Genomic DNA, 14369 nt, shown 5'->3' with positions numbered 1-14369 from the left:
ACACACACACACACACACACACACACACACACACACACACACACACCCTTTCATCTCTGTCTTTTCCCCATAACTGTTTCTTCTTCTGGGCAGATGGTAGGGTTGCACTCCTCCACCTGCTTGAAGTTAGACATGACCACGTGGCTTGCTTTGGCCAATGACATGAGAGCAGGAAGGACGCATGTCCCTTTCAAGGGACAGCTTTAAGAGCCAGTGTGTGTGATTCCCCAAACCCTCTTTTCCTCTGCCACCGTGGCCAGCAGAGCCCAGGTGAGGGGCGCTCTCTCAGCCTGGGTCCTGAAGAAGGATGACCCCAGGTGACGAGTGGTGAACGGGTAGCATGAGTGAAAAGCACACAGTTGGAGTTAAGCCGCTGAGATTGGCTGTTTATCCTCGTAGCCTAACTCACTTATCCAGGTGAATATAACTCACTTATCCAGGTGGCCCAAATAGAAAACTAACCCTGGGAGAATCTTCTCTGAGCCCTGTGGCCTTTCCTTCGTTGGAGCCCCCTTGCCCTGGGAACGGCAGGTCTGGATCCCAGTTCCATCTCTGCCCTAATGCTCTGTGCCTCGGGTAACACTGTTGTCCAAGGGGGTTTCTGACCACAGAGAGGCTGTGAGAGTCCAGCACTGTGGGGATACGGTCTTCGGGGACTTGGGGGTTAGGGAACAGCCAGCGGTCAGCCTGCATTCATCAGCTTCCCTGCCTTGAGCCCTGAGGGTCACGGTGAAGGTCAAACACAGAGTCAGAAGCAGAACAAACCCAGAGCAGAGGGAACCCAGAGGGAACATGGTGGTCCTTGCTGCTGGTGGGCATGGGGCCAGCAGTCCCAGGGTGCCCGACAGGGTGGAAGTGGCAGCCTAGAAGCCAAGTGTCCCTGCTTGGTTAATCTAAAAATAAACAGAAAAGCAACAAAAATCTATGTCTCAATTACTGCACACAAGCTGTTCAAACAGCCAGCTCTGCACTGGAGATGTGAACTTGTCAACAGAGGCTGCCTCGTTTGCATGCTTGGGTGGTGATAAAACACACGACCTCGAAACAGGCTGCCCTCTGGTCTGGGTAGCTGTTTGGGGTTTTTTGTTTGTTTGTTTCTAATTTAATTTAATTAAAAATACAGACATAGAATAAAGACAGTGAAAAGCTGAAGCAAGTACAACAAGATAGGGCAGCAGCTCCCAAAACGAAGGTAGAGGAGGCTCTGAGGTCTGAGATAAGCCAGGCCCTTGAGAGAGAGGTGAGCAGAGAGTGGCCGAAGCAGGGGACAAAAGTCTCTCCCAAGTGGCCCAAAACACTCCTCCCCTCCCCTGTTGATCATGGAGGAAGCCCCCGTGAACAGTGCGGGCCCTCAGCTCCCAAAGCCGAAGCAAAGGCTTTTTAGGGACCTCCCTCTCTCGGGGAGGGGGTGTTATAGCCCACGTCTGGGATGAGCTCAGTGGGCCGGATGCACGGCGGGCAAAGCTGAGACTTCCATCCTTGGCATTTATTTCCTCTCCCACATGCTCACCCTCACACTGTCCTAGCTCAAATACAGTCTGTTCTCTGAAATGAATGAAGCCCCAGGAAGCTGAGCTTCCCTGGGCTCCGGCCCAGACCAGCCACTCCCTCCCCCGAGCCCACGGGCGCTCATGCTTTCCTGCGTCCTTACTGTGTGCTCTCCTCTAGACAGTGCTACTCTCCACGGAAGCCAGAACCTTGCCCCACCCCTGCCTGCTTTCAGGATCTTGCCCAGAGCCAGGCATAATGAAGGCAAGAGGTGGTCAGTAAATTTGATACGACTTGACAAGGAAAGGGCAGAACGTGTATTAATCAAGAGCATGCCCAAGCGGCTGCTTGGGAGGGAAAGGGGGCAGAGTCCTGACCGGTGCACGTGGAGCCCCGGAAGAGGAAGCAGGCTACCTCTTAATTTCCCAGGAAGGGGTTCTGGGTAAGCAGGAGCCCCCAGAGATGGAGAAGAGAGGGCAGCGTGCTCATGCCAGCGCCGGTGAAGGTGCTACAAATCTTGCTGCTGAAGTGGTGGTTGGTTCTGCATTCACTCTGGGCAGGGATTTTAATGTCCCCAGCCCTTGGGGCAATTCTGCAGCCATCAGCCCAGACACTACTTACTCAGTGAACTAAAAAAGCAGCCGAGTCTCTCCCAAGGATGATAATATCCTGTCACAGGCAGTATGATCTGCCAGCCATGTGACGGCCGTTCCCTAATGTTTCCAAATAGACTTTTGAATAGACCCTTGTCTAGAAGAGAGCAAATTGCAAGAGCATTTTTGGCAGCCAAATAGAGAGCGAGTATTAGTCTTTCTTCTTCGCAACTCTTGCTGCTAGGTCTGGCTCCAGGCACCGAGTAGGATTCATCCATCAGCTTGGGTCACTGATGAACACCATTTGCTGTGAAGAGACATCTTGTTGAATTAGTCAATTCTGCAAGATTCGGAATAATCAGGCGTGCCAGAGGCAGCCTGTGAGAGAGCGGGAGGCCTGCTTAGAGAAGGGAAGTAACTGCAAAGTCTAGCTCCCAATTCTGCAATCGCGTGTTTGCAGGACCGGGGGAAAGCAGGCTCCAGGCTCTGGTGTTTCCATACTCTGTGAAGCCACCAAGAACAGGGAGTCAGAGGAGCAAAGATGGTTCCTCGTCATGATGACTCTGGGTAGTTGTCCTCTATGCCGTCAAACCATACCCGCCCGCCATAGCTGCCTCATCGATCCCGGTGTTTACGAGCCCCTAATTTATACGCACCTCCCTTCTTCCCTCAGTTTATGCTGGTATTATGCGGCCAACTGTCATTTCCAATATCTTTTTTATTTTTCATTATCACCATTATAAGGATTTACACCAGTAGCGATAGCACAAATGCCTAGTCAATCTGTCCCATGAGAAAAGGCTCTGAATCCTGTGTGCCTTTTTGAAAAAAAAAATTACTGCATCAAAACCCACAGCCAGAATGTCTCAAAGTAAAGGTGCACACGGGAAGGGACAGAAGTGGGAGGCTTGTTCTTTTAATATTGTTCCTCTAATACAGGCACTGGATACCACCTTTCCGAGGCAGGGAGATTGCTTTTTGCGTTAGAAATTGGGCCCAGAAAAGGAATTGGTGGCATTTTTCTGGAAACCTATCATCAGACAAGCATTTTGAGACATGTGTCTTTTTAGGTCATGTATTAAGCCCTGTAATTATGGAATGTGGATTTTCTCCAGAATACCTCTGCCCCCCAGGGCCTTCCAAGGACCACAGTGCAGTGGCGAGCACTGTAGGAGCATCAGAGCGCCGGGGTCCTAGGGCCGACTCTGGTCCTGCTAATGGGCGGATCTTAGGCTGGTGTGTCTCAGGCTCTACCTGCATTCAGGTCCTCCTGGAGGATCTTGTGAAAACCGCAGATTTCAGCTCAGTAGTGCTGAGGCTGGGCCTGGGATTCTGCAGTCTAACAAGCCCCCAGGTGGTGCCAGTGCTGCAGGTCCACAGACTGCACTGGGTCAGGGGTGCTGAGGCCACTATCCAGGCCCTGATCTTCATCCTCTCCTCTTCATCTCCCCCACTTACAAAAGCCAGTGTCAACGCATCCCTGCCTACGCCATTGGGATGCTGTGAGAAGGAAATGATGTGGTGCTTTTGAAGACCCTTGCGAAGGGTAAGCACTGTGGCCCTACAAGGTCATGCTGTTGTTGCCATGACCACCACTGGACCTTTAATGGAGGGGCTCCCTCCCTGCCCTCCCCTGAGCCAGTCCATTCACTGGTCTGGGGTCTGCTGGGCTGTGTCTCCCCCAAAGCTTTGGATGAGCCAAGACCTAGGAAATACACGCAGGTTTAGCTGGTGGTGGAGAAAGCAGGTTCCCTGTCTTCCTTTAAAGGTAAAGATGACACCCTCAAGCCCTCTGTAACAGAGATTGATGCCGCCTGGGGAAGGGAAGCGGAGGTCAGGTGTCACTGCTCTGGTTTCTAATCTGAGCTATCGCATCCCTGACTCCCTTCTCCCCCCAGCCTGGAGGGCCTGGTAGAAGCTGCTTGGTTGGGTCCAGACCCTGGAGCCGCAGCAGGTCTTGGTGGGACCTGCCAGCAGCTAAGCAGCGGGGCTGGGATGGGCCACCACAGCCTGACACCTGGACTGGGAAGGCGTCACACTTACCCTGCTGAGTGAGTGACCAGTGACGGCTGGGCGGGGGGCGGGGGCGGGTGGTATTCACAGGAGGACAGTAGTCCCTCCTGGATGCCCAAAACAGGCGGAAGGGAAAGGCCCTTTCAGAGCAGGGGTGAAATACGACAGCAGTGGCTGTGTTCAGTTCACTGCGGCCTTGGTATTTAAGGAGAGGAGCTAACAATAAAACCACCCCTAGGTCACTCTTCTGGCTGAGAACAGGAAGAGGCTGGTGTCAGCCTGTGACTGTTCCAGAGCCTCCTTGGCTTCTGAGCTGGTCCAAAGGATTTGGAACAAGGCCCTGGGTCCAGTCTGGCACCTACACGTGGCCCCCACTACCCGAACATTTTATATCCACTTGGAGGTGCTGAACACCTGCTCCCTGCTGAGAAATACCTCCCCCCAGGAGCGGGAACTGGACAGGATTAGACGGATGAGGAAATCTGTAAGGAGCCCGCGCTGCAGGGCCAGACCTGAGAGGGTGGCCTCCTTGCTTTTTTCACCCTGGGCGCCTGTCTTGCCTCAGAGTGTGTTCCAAGCTGGAAAGGGCTTTGATCTGGGAGCATTGCCACTTTGATCTGGGAGCATTTCCTGTGTCCTGTGCCTGGGTGCCCGATCAGCTCCATGGAGAAAGCAGAGGGGGGTCCAGTCTTCAGGGAGCACACCCTTGAGGAGTGGCACTCACTTGGGCGGTGGAACGTGCCAGCCCATCGCCAGGTCGTTGGCCTGCCTGTGGAGCTCAGAGGAGAAAGGGCAGCTCAGAGGACGCCTTCTACAGGAGGGGCTGGGGCAGGCCCACCCCCGAGCCTCTGCCAGAATCAAGTCGTCTAAGTCAGTGGCGTCTCGGTGGGGACGGGGGTTGGTGGGAGCCGAGGCAGCCCCAGGAAGCCAGGAGGCATTTCCGAGGGGTGCCCCCAGCTCCTGCTGACATCTCTGCCAAGTCAGGGCCAAGCCGGCTTCTCCAGAAGCACCTGTAGAATTCCTTTGTATTGCATTTGCCAAGACGGTGTTCCGGCTGCTGTTGCTTATTTTGCTCCAGAAGAAAGACTAAAAGATGCAGAGAGGGAAACGAAAATAAGAGAGATGGGCACCGACTGTTCCAGCCAACTGGGCAGTGTCTCCCCCAGATGAGGCAATCACACGTTTTCCTACGGGGCCGGACGGGCCATGGCTCATCCCTCAGCCTCCTGTCCGGAGGCAGTGCGGGCTCCCCACTGGCCTGTGGATTAATCACGCCTTCAGGTCCTTACAGCCAGCGCCCACTCCTCCGCGTGCCTTAACGATAGGAAGGAGGGAAGGGTCATTGGTCACCTGTGATCGCCGGTACAGCGTGTGCACACGGGGCATGTCAATAGTGGGGGGAACGGAGCGCATCCTGCAGCGAGTTCAAGGCCGCACAGCGTGCTGGTCCTCGAGCACGGGGCCTCAGGAGTGTCTTGGGCTCCTGGACCGTGGCCCCTGGGCCCCAGCCCCACATGGACAATACAAAGGAAAGGACTGTGACAGTCACAGTACTTAATTATTTATTCATGCATTATTCACGTAGAGGCAAGTCTGTGGGGCAGGATGTTGACCTGGTATCCAGCAAGTGTACATGAGACTGAATTACAGAGATACAGCCCGGGCAGCAGGGCTGAGCCTGGTGTCTGCTGTTGCCCTCCTCCAGGCCATCCTCGGGCCCTGGACTTGGCATCCATCATGGCACCCCTGAGCTTCAGGCAGAAGCCCATCCGTCGAGGTAGGCTGTAGGGTTTGCAGTAGGAGATCCCCTAGGTCACAGATGTTCAGCTGAGGACAACCTTCTTCCAGCCCAGTGTGTTGTCTCCCAGTGGCCCCGGGTGACAGAGCACCCTGCAAGGTCCTGGCTGTCCCCCCAGCACAGGGGGTCTCAGGGAGTCTGTGAGACACAGACCCACACAGCTTCGTAGTTCACAGCCTCCTTTGTCCTCATCCCAGAAACTTGCCAGGTTGCTTTGGCCTTGGAGTTGCAGGCCTGTCCTTTTCTGCCCTGTAACTCAGATCTGCTCGTTACCCAGCGCTGGGGCTTTTCCCCAGGTGCAGAGCGCTCACAGGATTTACAGTGTGGTCCTCACAGAGGCCCTGGGGGCGGGTAGAGCTGTCCATCCCCGCTTTCCAGTTGAATAACCTGCAGCCCCCGAGTTCCTGGGGCTAGTAAGGGGTGGTGCTGGGGGCCAAACTTAACCCTCTTGACTCTCTACCCGGCTCTCTTTCCACTGCCCAGGGGCCCCGGGTTGAGTCCTGGAGTGGCCACTGAGGGCTGAGCCGACAGAGCAGAGGGGCCAGGCCCAGCACTGGGACTCAGGCAGGTAGTTAGGTATGGCTTCTCCGAACAGAACAAGGAGTGTGGGCCCCTTTGCAGAGAGGCCTCGGAACGCAACAGCTCGATGGCCAGCCTGTGCACAGGGCCAGAGAGGTGCCGAACACCAGGGGCCTGCCCAGCTCTCGGGGTCGGACAGGGGCGTTGAGCATGGAAGGGTTCAACTCTATGCCTGTTTTCCAAAGTCTGAACTGGACCTTAAACTAGGCACCGACTGGGGTGGAGCCCATATTTCCCCGCGGGGAAGGACGCACAGGGTAGGCTCCATGGTACCAGACTATTTCCTATACAATTCCGAAGTAGAGACATTAACTTTTCTATCATTATAGAGGTAACCTAACCACAGCATAGAAAATGTAAAAATAAAATAAGCAACACCTAAAACTCTGGATCAAATTCCAGACAGGTGGAATTACTCCTTTTCAGCAGCTGCAGCGAAACTAAGACAAGGGAGGATGGGTGCAGAGTGGAGGCCCCGGACAAGCTTTCTATCTGGGCATCAGGAGCACGGAGAAGGAGAGAGGCAGGGAGATAAGGGTTCCAGGGACAGGCAGTGGGCAGAGGTTTGGGGTAAGAGCTGGAAGTCAGGGGCTGGGGCACTTTTGTCATTTGGTTTTCATCCCAGTTAGCAACCTGGCCGACTCCTCCAAGGGAATCCAAAGAGCCTGGGGACCGGGTGGTCCCTCCTGTGTCCCTACACACCTGGTGCTCTAGTGGTGCTGGCCACATTGAGGAATTGTCCCCAGTACCCAGTAGGCAGGGAAGCCGACTTCCAACTTCCATTCACTCCGGATGGAAGGGAAGCCCAAGGGTGGAGCTTGTGTGTGGAGGTCCCAGGCCAAGGCCCCTCCCAGGGGAGCACACACCCTTTCTGGTGAGCAGGTGAGCCATCACGGGAGCTGGTACCTCATCCCGCAGGGTTGGAGGCGGCAAGAACAGACCCTCCACTCTCTCCTGGAAAGGAGCCCTGGACAAAAAAGGCCTTCCTCACGGGGCACAGAGATGCTACCAGGCACACCAGGGTGGCTTCTATAATGCTTCCAAGGGGTCATCTCAGCTTTGAGGTAGTTGGGCTTGACAGTCGTGATTCTCCCTGGAGCTGGTCTATGTGGCCCTGCTGCATTTCTGGGGTGCTGGGGGGACTCTGTCCTTAGGCTCAGGGCGTGCCCGTGTGTGTTGAGGCTCTGAACGGGGAGACGGGGGCAGGGCGGGGGGTGGGGGAGGGCAGTGCAGGAACATTGGTTGTGCGTTCACAGCAGCACTTTGGCCCATCAGGAGCATCTCAGAGTGACGTTCACCCCGTTCTTCACATTTGCTGTGATTCTGTAGGCAGGGCCTCTGCTCCCCTCCCTCTCCCCGGGGGGAAGAGAGGTGTGTACAGAGAGAAGTGACTGGGAACCGGGGGCTGGGACCGGCTTCCCGAGCGGTGCACTGGGCCCAGGCTCAGCCTCTCTGGATCCGGGTCGGGCTCTGAAAAGTGGAAACCCAGATGTCTGCACAGGGGGCCACCAAGTGAGATGGTGGAGGTGCGTGCATTTTAGGAACTGGGAGGCATGTGGCTTCAGGCAAGGAAAAATGGGGTTCCCCCCGCCCCAGGGGTGTCCACTCCTCTCTGTCAGCCCAGCATCCCTGGGACGGTGCAGAGGACAGCACTCGTGGTGGAGAAACAGTTTTGCCACTCAGGATCCCAGAGGCAAGAGCCAAGTCTCACACGCAAAACTCCCACCTCTGGGCGACTTTTCAGATTTAACCCCGGACCTGCCCCAAAACATCTGTACCCTGGACCTCGGCCTGACCTGCCTCCACCCACGAATATAGAATTTTCTAGACCCTAGAGCTCTTTCTTCACGCATGTGCATGGATTGAAAAGGTGCTGGCAACACACTAACCCCACCCAGGTGCGAGCCCTGGCTCCTGGTAAACAGCCCCACAAGCTCGGGCATGGCTGCGGCCAGGCTCCCTCCTCTCTCGGTGCCGGCCCCCGAGCCAGGCTCTGCCAGTTCGTAGGCCGCCTACCAGGTGCGCGCTGTAACAAGGAAGCATTTCTACATGTTCTGTCTGTAATTGCTTGACCAGTCTCGTCTGAGATGCCTCGTGCGCTGGGGGCCTCCTACCGCCCCAGTGACGCCTCTCCCCCCACCGCCCGGGATGCACATGTGGGCACAGGGGCCACAGCCCAGCAGGAAGTACTGACATGGCCACCTCTGTTGCTGGCACTCTGCCATCTCACCAGGGTACACCAGGCAGCACTCTGCTTTCGTTCCGTTTGAAAGGGGAAGTTAAACTGAGGAATGAAGTTGAACCCAAACCTGCCATGCAAATAGTTGACCTTTTTTGGATGCACTTCATGAGGCTGAGACCAGATTGTGTGGCCTCCAGCTGCCTGAGTTTCCATCTCCTCTCAGGCGTTTTCAGGAGACTTGAAGGGATGAGCAGCGGGGTGGGGACCCCTGGAGGTGTAGTTGCTGGGCCAGCTTTCCTGCCACGCACCGGGGCTGTGAGGAAGAGGGAACCACAGTGTGGTCCAGCGGGCGGCCCAGCCCAAGGCAGCGAGCTGCGAGGTATGACCGCTATCGGTGGTGTCCTTGGAGCCAAGCACACTCTGCCACCTCTGGGCACGTCTCAGGGGCCACCTGAATGCCAGCCCTCCTCATCTCCATCCCCACCAGCTGGAAGCAGATGGTTCCTTGACAATATGTGAGGTTGTGTTGTTTTGTAGGAACATAGGGGCTGATTTCATGTATCAGCCAGGCTAGACTAGACTTTTAGGTAACAAACTGCCAGTCTCAGTGCCTTAACACGATGAAGATTTATGTCCCAATCATACCAAGTCCCGCGCTGAGGGAACAACCCTCTCCCGTCAGATCGCTGCACCAGCCGGGAGATGTGGCCTCTGAGGTCGCCAAGGCAAGCAGAGAGAACCACAGGATCATGCAGGATGTTTATAAAGGGCCCCTCCCCACTTATTCTGTCTGCCTGAATTCAGATGCATGATCCCAACCTAACTACAAGGGAGGCTGGACGGGTCTTCTGGGTGAGCAGAAAGAGGACACAGTGCTTTGAACTCTGAGCATCATCTCAGCCCCACTTAGGATCCAACCTAGGGAAGCAGTCGTCCCTGGGGGGACTGGTAATTAACCAGAGCCCTGCCTAGGCAGGTGAATCTCAGGAGACCAGAGTCTAAACTCTGCAGTCCAGCTGACCCTGGACACGTAGATTCTCCTTTCAGAGCTGTCTTTAGAGACTTCAGTTCTGATTTCCCAGAAAGGTAGGACATTTGCTAACTCCAGTGCCTACACAGAATTTCCAGCTGGAAGACTCAAGATGTTTGTGTCTGAGGTTCTCCCTTTACGCAAATGTATTTCTCCTTTCCTGAAACATTGAGCAATTAAGAAGGAATAAACATGTGTTTGTTCATTCAGCAAACATTACGTGAACACCCTTCTATGCCAGTGTCTGCTAGGTGCTAAGATTACGGAGACAATAAGCCTGCAGTTTACTCTCAAGGGAGTAAACGTACAACAGCCATCCACGGATGCTGGGATGCTGGTGGGTGCAGACGTTCAGGGGGACCGAGGAGCGCCTCTCACCTGACCTGGGGTGGGGGTGAGGGTCAGTGCAACCTCTGAGAAGAGTCAGTGCCTGAGTTGTGTCATAACTGACACACAGAACTTAGCCAGGGGGAGGGGGAAGCCAGTTCTGGCAGGGGAGCCGGGGGGACTTGTCCCCGAGGTGAGAGAGGGTGTGACGCCCTCAGAAACTGTACAGCGTTTGGAATGGCCGGGCATCGTCTCTGGGGTGGGAAGAGTGAACAGTGATGCTAGAAAACTGAGCCATCCCAGATGCTCAAGTGTCCTCTGGGCCACCCCGAGGAGTCTGGATTGTATTCTGAAGGATAGGGTTTAAAGCAGGAGAGGAGAGGATGGTGATCAGACCTGTGCTTTAAAAAGCCATAAGGGCAAGGGGAAGCTGGGACAAAGTGAGAGAGAGGCATGGACATATATACACTACCAAACGTAAAATAGATAGCTAGTGGGAAGCAGCCACATAGCACAGGGAGATCAGCTTGGTGCTTTGTGACCACCTAGAGGGGTGGGATAGGGAGGGAGACGCAAGAGATATGGGGACATATGTATATGTATAACTAATTCACTTTGTTATACAGCAGAAACTAACACACCATTGTAAAGCAATTATACTCCAATAAAGATGTTAAAAAAAAAAAAAAAAGCCATAAGGGCAGTTGGTGGAGGATGGACAAGAAGGGTGAAGCTGGGGCAGAGGACCGATTGGGATAATCCATGTGGGAGACACGATTTGGGATGGATGTGCAGATGGAGGGGGGAAGATCTGAAAAACAACCAGAGCAACAGACGCAAAGACCCCACTGTGAAATACAGGATGGACATGGGGACATGCGGCTTTCTCAGAGAGAGGGAATTCCTGAGAATGCGTGTTTGGGCAAAGAACAATGAGTTTATTTAGGGACTACAAGTTTTAGGTACCTTCAGGCAGTAGGATAGTGGGCATGGTGCAAGGAGAGGGAGGGAGCTGGAAACGTGGCCTTGGGAGTCGTCAGTAAAGAGGTGAGAGCTGAATGAGGTCATCCAGGGAGAGCGTGTAGGGTGAGCAAAGGGGAGGAAGCAGGGGCCCTCCAGGAAGCGCTGAGAAAGAGGAGCCTGCAATGCAGACGGAGAAGGAGTAGCAGAGGAAGGAGAAAAAGTGAGAGCACGACGTCACAGAAACCACAGAGAGGAGCTTTCCAGAAGGACATCAACCACGCCAAGTGGAGGGGGGGTTCAAGGAAGGCACGGCCATCAATGTCCCAGTGAATGGAACGAGCAGGTCCTTCTTGACCTCGATGAGAACAACCCCCCAAGGAGTGGCCAGAGCGAGAGCCACATGGGAGCAGGTTGCAGTGTGACCTGGAGGAGGGAAGGTGACCAGAGCCAAGTGTAGACATCTCTCCTGAGAACCTGGCTCGGAAAAGTTTGTGAGGGTGATCAAAGGGATATTTATTTTTATTTTTATGATATTAATATCGAACAGATGAAAAAACAATTTTTGTGGCATTGTGTAAGCCGTGAAGCATAGTGATGAAATAAACAGTGAACCCACCATCTAACTTAAGAGGTTACGGTCAGCTCTGCGTCAGGTAGGCCTGCAGGCTGAGCCCAGGCCTCGGGGTCATGTGCCCAGCAAGAGGGGACAGTGCCGAGGGAAGGGACAGTGGCTGCCAGGGCCCCGCCAGCCACAACCCAGGTTGGTTGTGGCCACTAGTTCTGGCCACTAGTTGGCCAGAAGTTGGCCACTAGTTCTGGATGTACCAAGACCAGACTAGGATCAGGCTTAACAGAAGTTTTAAAAATAAACTGGTCCGTTTACTAGCCAACAATTCCGGAGTCCCCAGGCTAGGCTGGACTGGTGCAATAGGAAAGTGATCCAGGAGCTGTCCCTGACCTCCAGGAGCTCACACCCCAGACAGGAAGTGGGTGGAGAATGGAAAAGAGTCACAGATGACCACATCCCTTGTGCCTGAGCCGGGGCAGGGCTGGGGATGTGATGTGCAGGCAGGCCCCACACTCACCCTCATCGGTGCCCCGGCACTGCCTATGTTCTCCCATCTGCCTCTGCTTCTGCCTCGCTGAGGCCCCTCCGACTGAGACAGCGTCTCCTGTATCTTTACATCCTTCCTGACTGAGGGTGGCTGGCAGGGAGCCAGGCAAGTCACCGTCGTGCTGAGCAAAATACGATCCCCGACGATGCAGGAGGCCCTCGGAGTATCTGGTGCGTCTAGGTCTCCATGACAACACTGAGGGCCTTAGGTTCGGATATTCAGGAAAGTTGTGTGGGAGATTGTCTGGTTGACAGAGGCCGGGGAGCACGGGGGGCTCTGATGCCAGCAAGGGATTTGTAGGTTATGAAAGAAAACTCTCAAGTCCCGGAGGCTTAACACCTTCTCAGACTTGAGTTGTATACGGAGCCGCGGTCTGGAGGCTGGAGATCCCGGCCACTTTCTCACCTTCTAGTTTTCTGACCTCGAGGGAATCACTTACTCTGAATGAACTCCCTGGTCCATAACATGGGGACGACCCTGCCACGTCACAGGCCACTCCAAGGATCAAATGAGATCTATGTCAAGGGCCTTGTTCACCACAGGGCGAGTCTACAGACGTGGCTGCTCTCACCCCATCACAGGGTTGAGGAAAATGCAGCCTGGGGGGTCCACGGGGTCTTGTTTTCACAGTGGGGATGGAGGGAGAAAATCCCAAGTCATAATTAGAAGGCGCACATCTGCATCGTGCAGGGCACCGTGATGCTCCGACCAGAAAGGATTACTCTAAACTGCGCCTGGGTTCAAAGCTCATTGACTGTACTTTCGCCACGTGATCCCGGACAAGTCATTTATTCCTCGTCTGTGATGGGGCTAATGATCCATGCTTTGCGGGCTGCTGTGAATATGAAATGAGCTAACGTTTGAGAGCCCTTTCTTTGAGCCTAGGGAAGGCGCTTAATGGATGCTGAAAGCCAGTGCTGTCCTCCTCGGGTCCTGGCAGGGCTGCCGTTGGTCTAAATCGCCCTCCTCTCCACTCTGTGCCAGCAGGTCCGGCCTCTGTTTCCACGTGAGGAGCAGCCGCGGCCCACCGAGATGTCCCGGCACCACAGCCGCTTCGAAAGAGATTACCGGGTGGGCTGGGACCGCCGCGAGTGGAGTGCCAACGGGACACATGGGACCACCAGCATCTGCAGTGCCACCACCGGGGCGGGGGGCAGCACAGCCAGCAGCCTCAGCGCCCGGCCCGGCCTCCTGCCACTACCCGGGGTGCCCTCCCGGCTGCCCACACCCGCCACGGCCCCCGCGCCCTGCACCACCGGCAGCAGCGAGGCCATCCCCAGCCTCGTGGCCAGCTCTGCCTCTGCCGTCACCACCAAGGTAAGACCTGCCTGGCGTCCGCTGTGAGCAGCAGTCGGGCAGAGGGGCCTGCTTCCCCCACAGCCCTGGGGCAGCTCCGCAGCCCGTTCCCTGGGCGCTGCCTTCTCCAGAGCGTGGGCAGCCCTGGAGCTGCGCCGGGCACCTGTTTAAGTTAAAGTGCGCGTGGTTTTATTTTCCATGAAGCCTCTCTCTGTGACTAACGTGGGAAGACGAGCAGGTGGCTGAGACCCCCCGCGTTGTCCTCTGCCATGTTGATGAAGGGTGCTTAGCCAGTGAAATGACCATGAAACTCCCGGTTGGCAATACGGGTTTCCTAACTAGGCGCCTGTACGCCAGGCAAGCCCCCTGGGGCACCGGTTACTTGGGTTTGGAAGAAGATCCTGAGCAGCAGTCAGTCCTAAATGGTCATAAATCTGCTACTTATTCACCAGTATTAGTACTGAGAACACTCACATCACTGTCTCCTCCAAGCCTCGGGCAACCCCATGACATCAGCACTTTTGTCACCGCCTTGCAGTTGAGTATGGAGGCACACCGAGTCTCCGGAGCAGGTCCAAGGTGGGCCCTCCTCGGGGACCCAGGCCTCAGGGGTGTTAGTTCCAGGTCATTCCCCCTCTTCTGGAGGCGGCTAAGCCTGGGGATTGACAGCAGAAAGCAGTTTGTTTTACCAGCCGCGATATCAAAATGAAAATGTCACCAAGGCTCCTGCTTAGATTCCGGACAAGCTGGGCCCCCTCACGCCGCTCAGAGCCCCTGAAGGGACAGGGGGACCCAGGCCGGTGGCAGGAAGTCCTTTCATTGCCGTCCTGTCTTCTGGGCCAGCAGGGGCTCTGCAGGCCACTTTGCCTCTGCCAGCCATTCAGAGCCGCCTCCTAGGGGGGAATCTCAGCATCTCAGGGCCAGTGTGCGCATGCGCATGTGTGTGTGTGTGTGTGTGTGTGTGTGTGTGTGTGTGTGTGTGTGT

General features: G+C 55.3%; 1 protein-coding gene across 1 annotated transcript in view; it reads left to right on the top strand.

The window, feature by feature from the left end:
* The window catches only part of KLHL29 (kelch like family member 29), a 310446-nt gene that overhangs the window by 155520 nt on the left and 140557 nt on the right, over positions 1 to 14369 (top strand). Inside the window, exon 3 of the mRNA XM_027113738.1 lies at positions 13076 to 13405. Coding sequence (XP_026969539.1) covers positions 13121 to 13405 — 285 coding nt within the window. The 5' untranslated portion in view covers positions 13076 to 13120. The remainder of the gene's footprint in view (positions 1 to 13075; positions 13406 to 14369) is intronic.

The sequence above is a fragment of the Aethalodelphis obliquidens genome, unplaced genomic scaffold (genome assembly GCF_003676395.1).
Source record: "Aethalodelphis obliquidens isolate GAN/ISIS:26980383/991018 unplaced genomic scaffold, ASM367639v1 scaffold12, whole genome shotgun sequence".
NCBI classification, from domain to species: Eukaryota; Metazoa; Chordata; class Mammalia; order Artiodactyla; family Delphinidae; genus Aethalodelphis; species Aethalodelphis obliquidens.
Note: the sequence above shows the minus strand (reverse complement) of the source record. Positions and strands in the feature narration are given on the sequence as shown.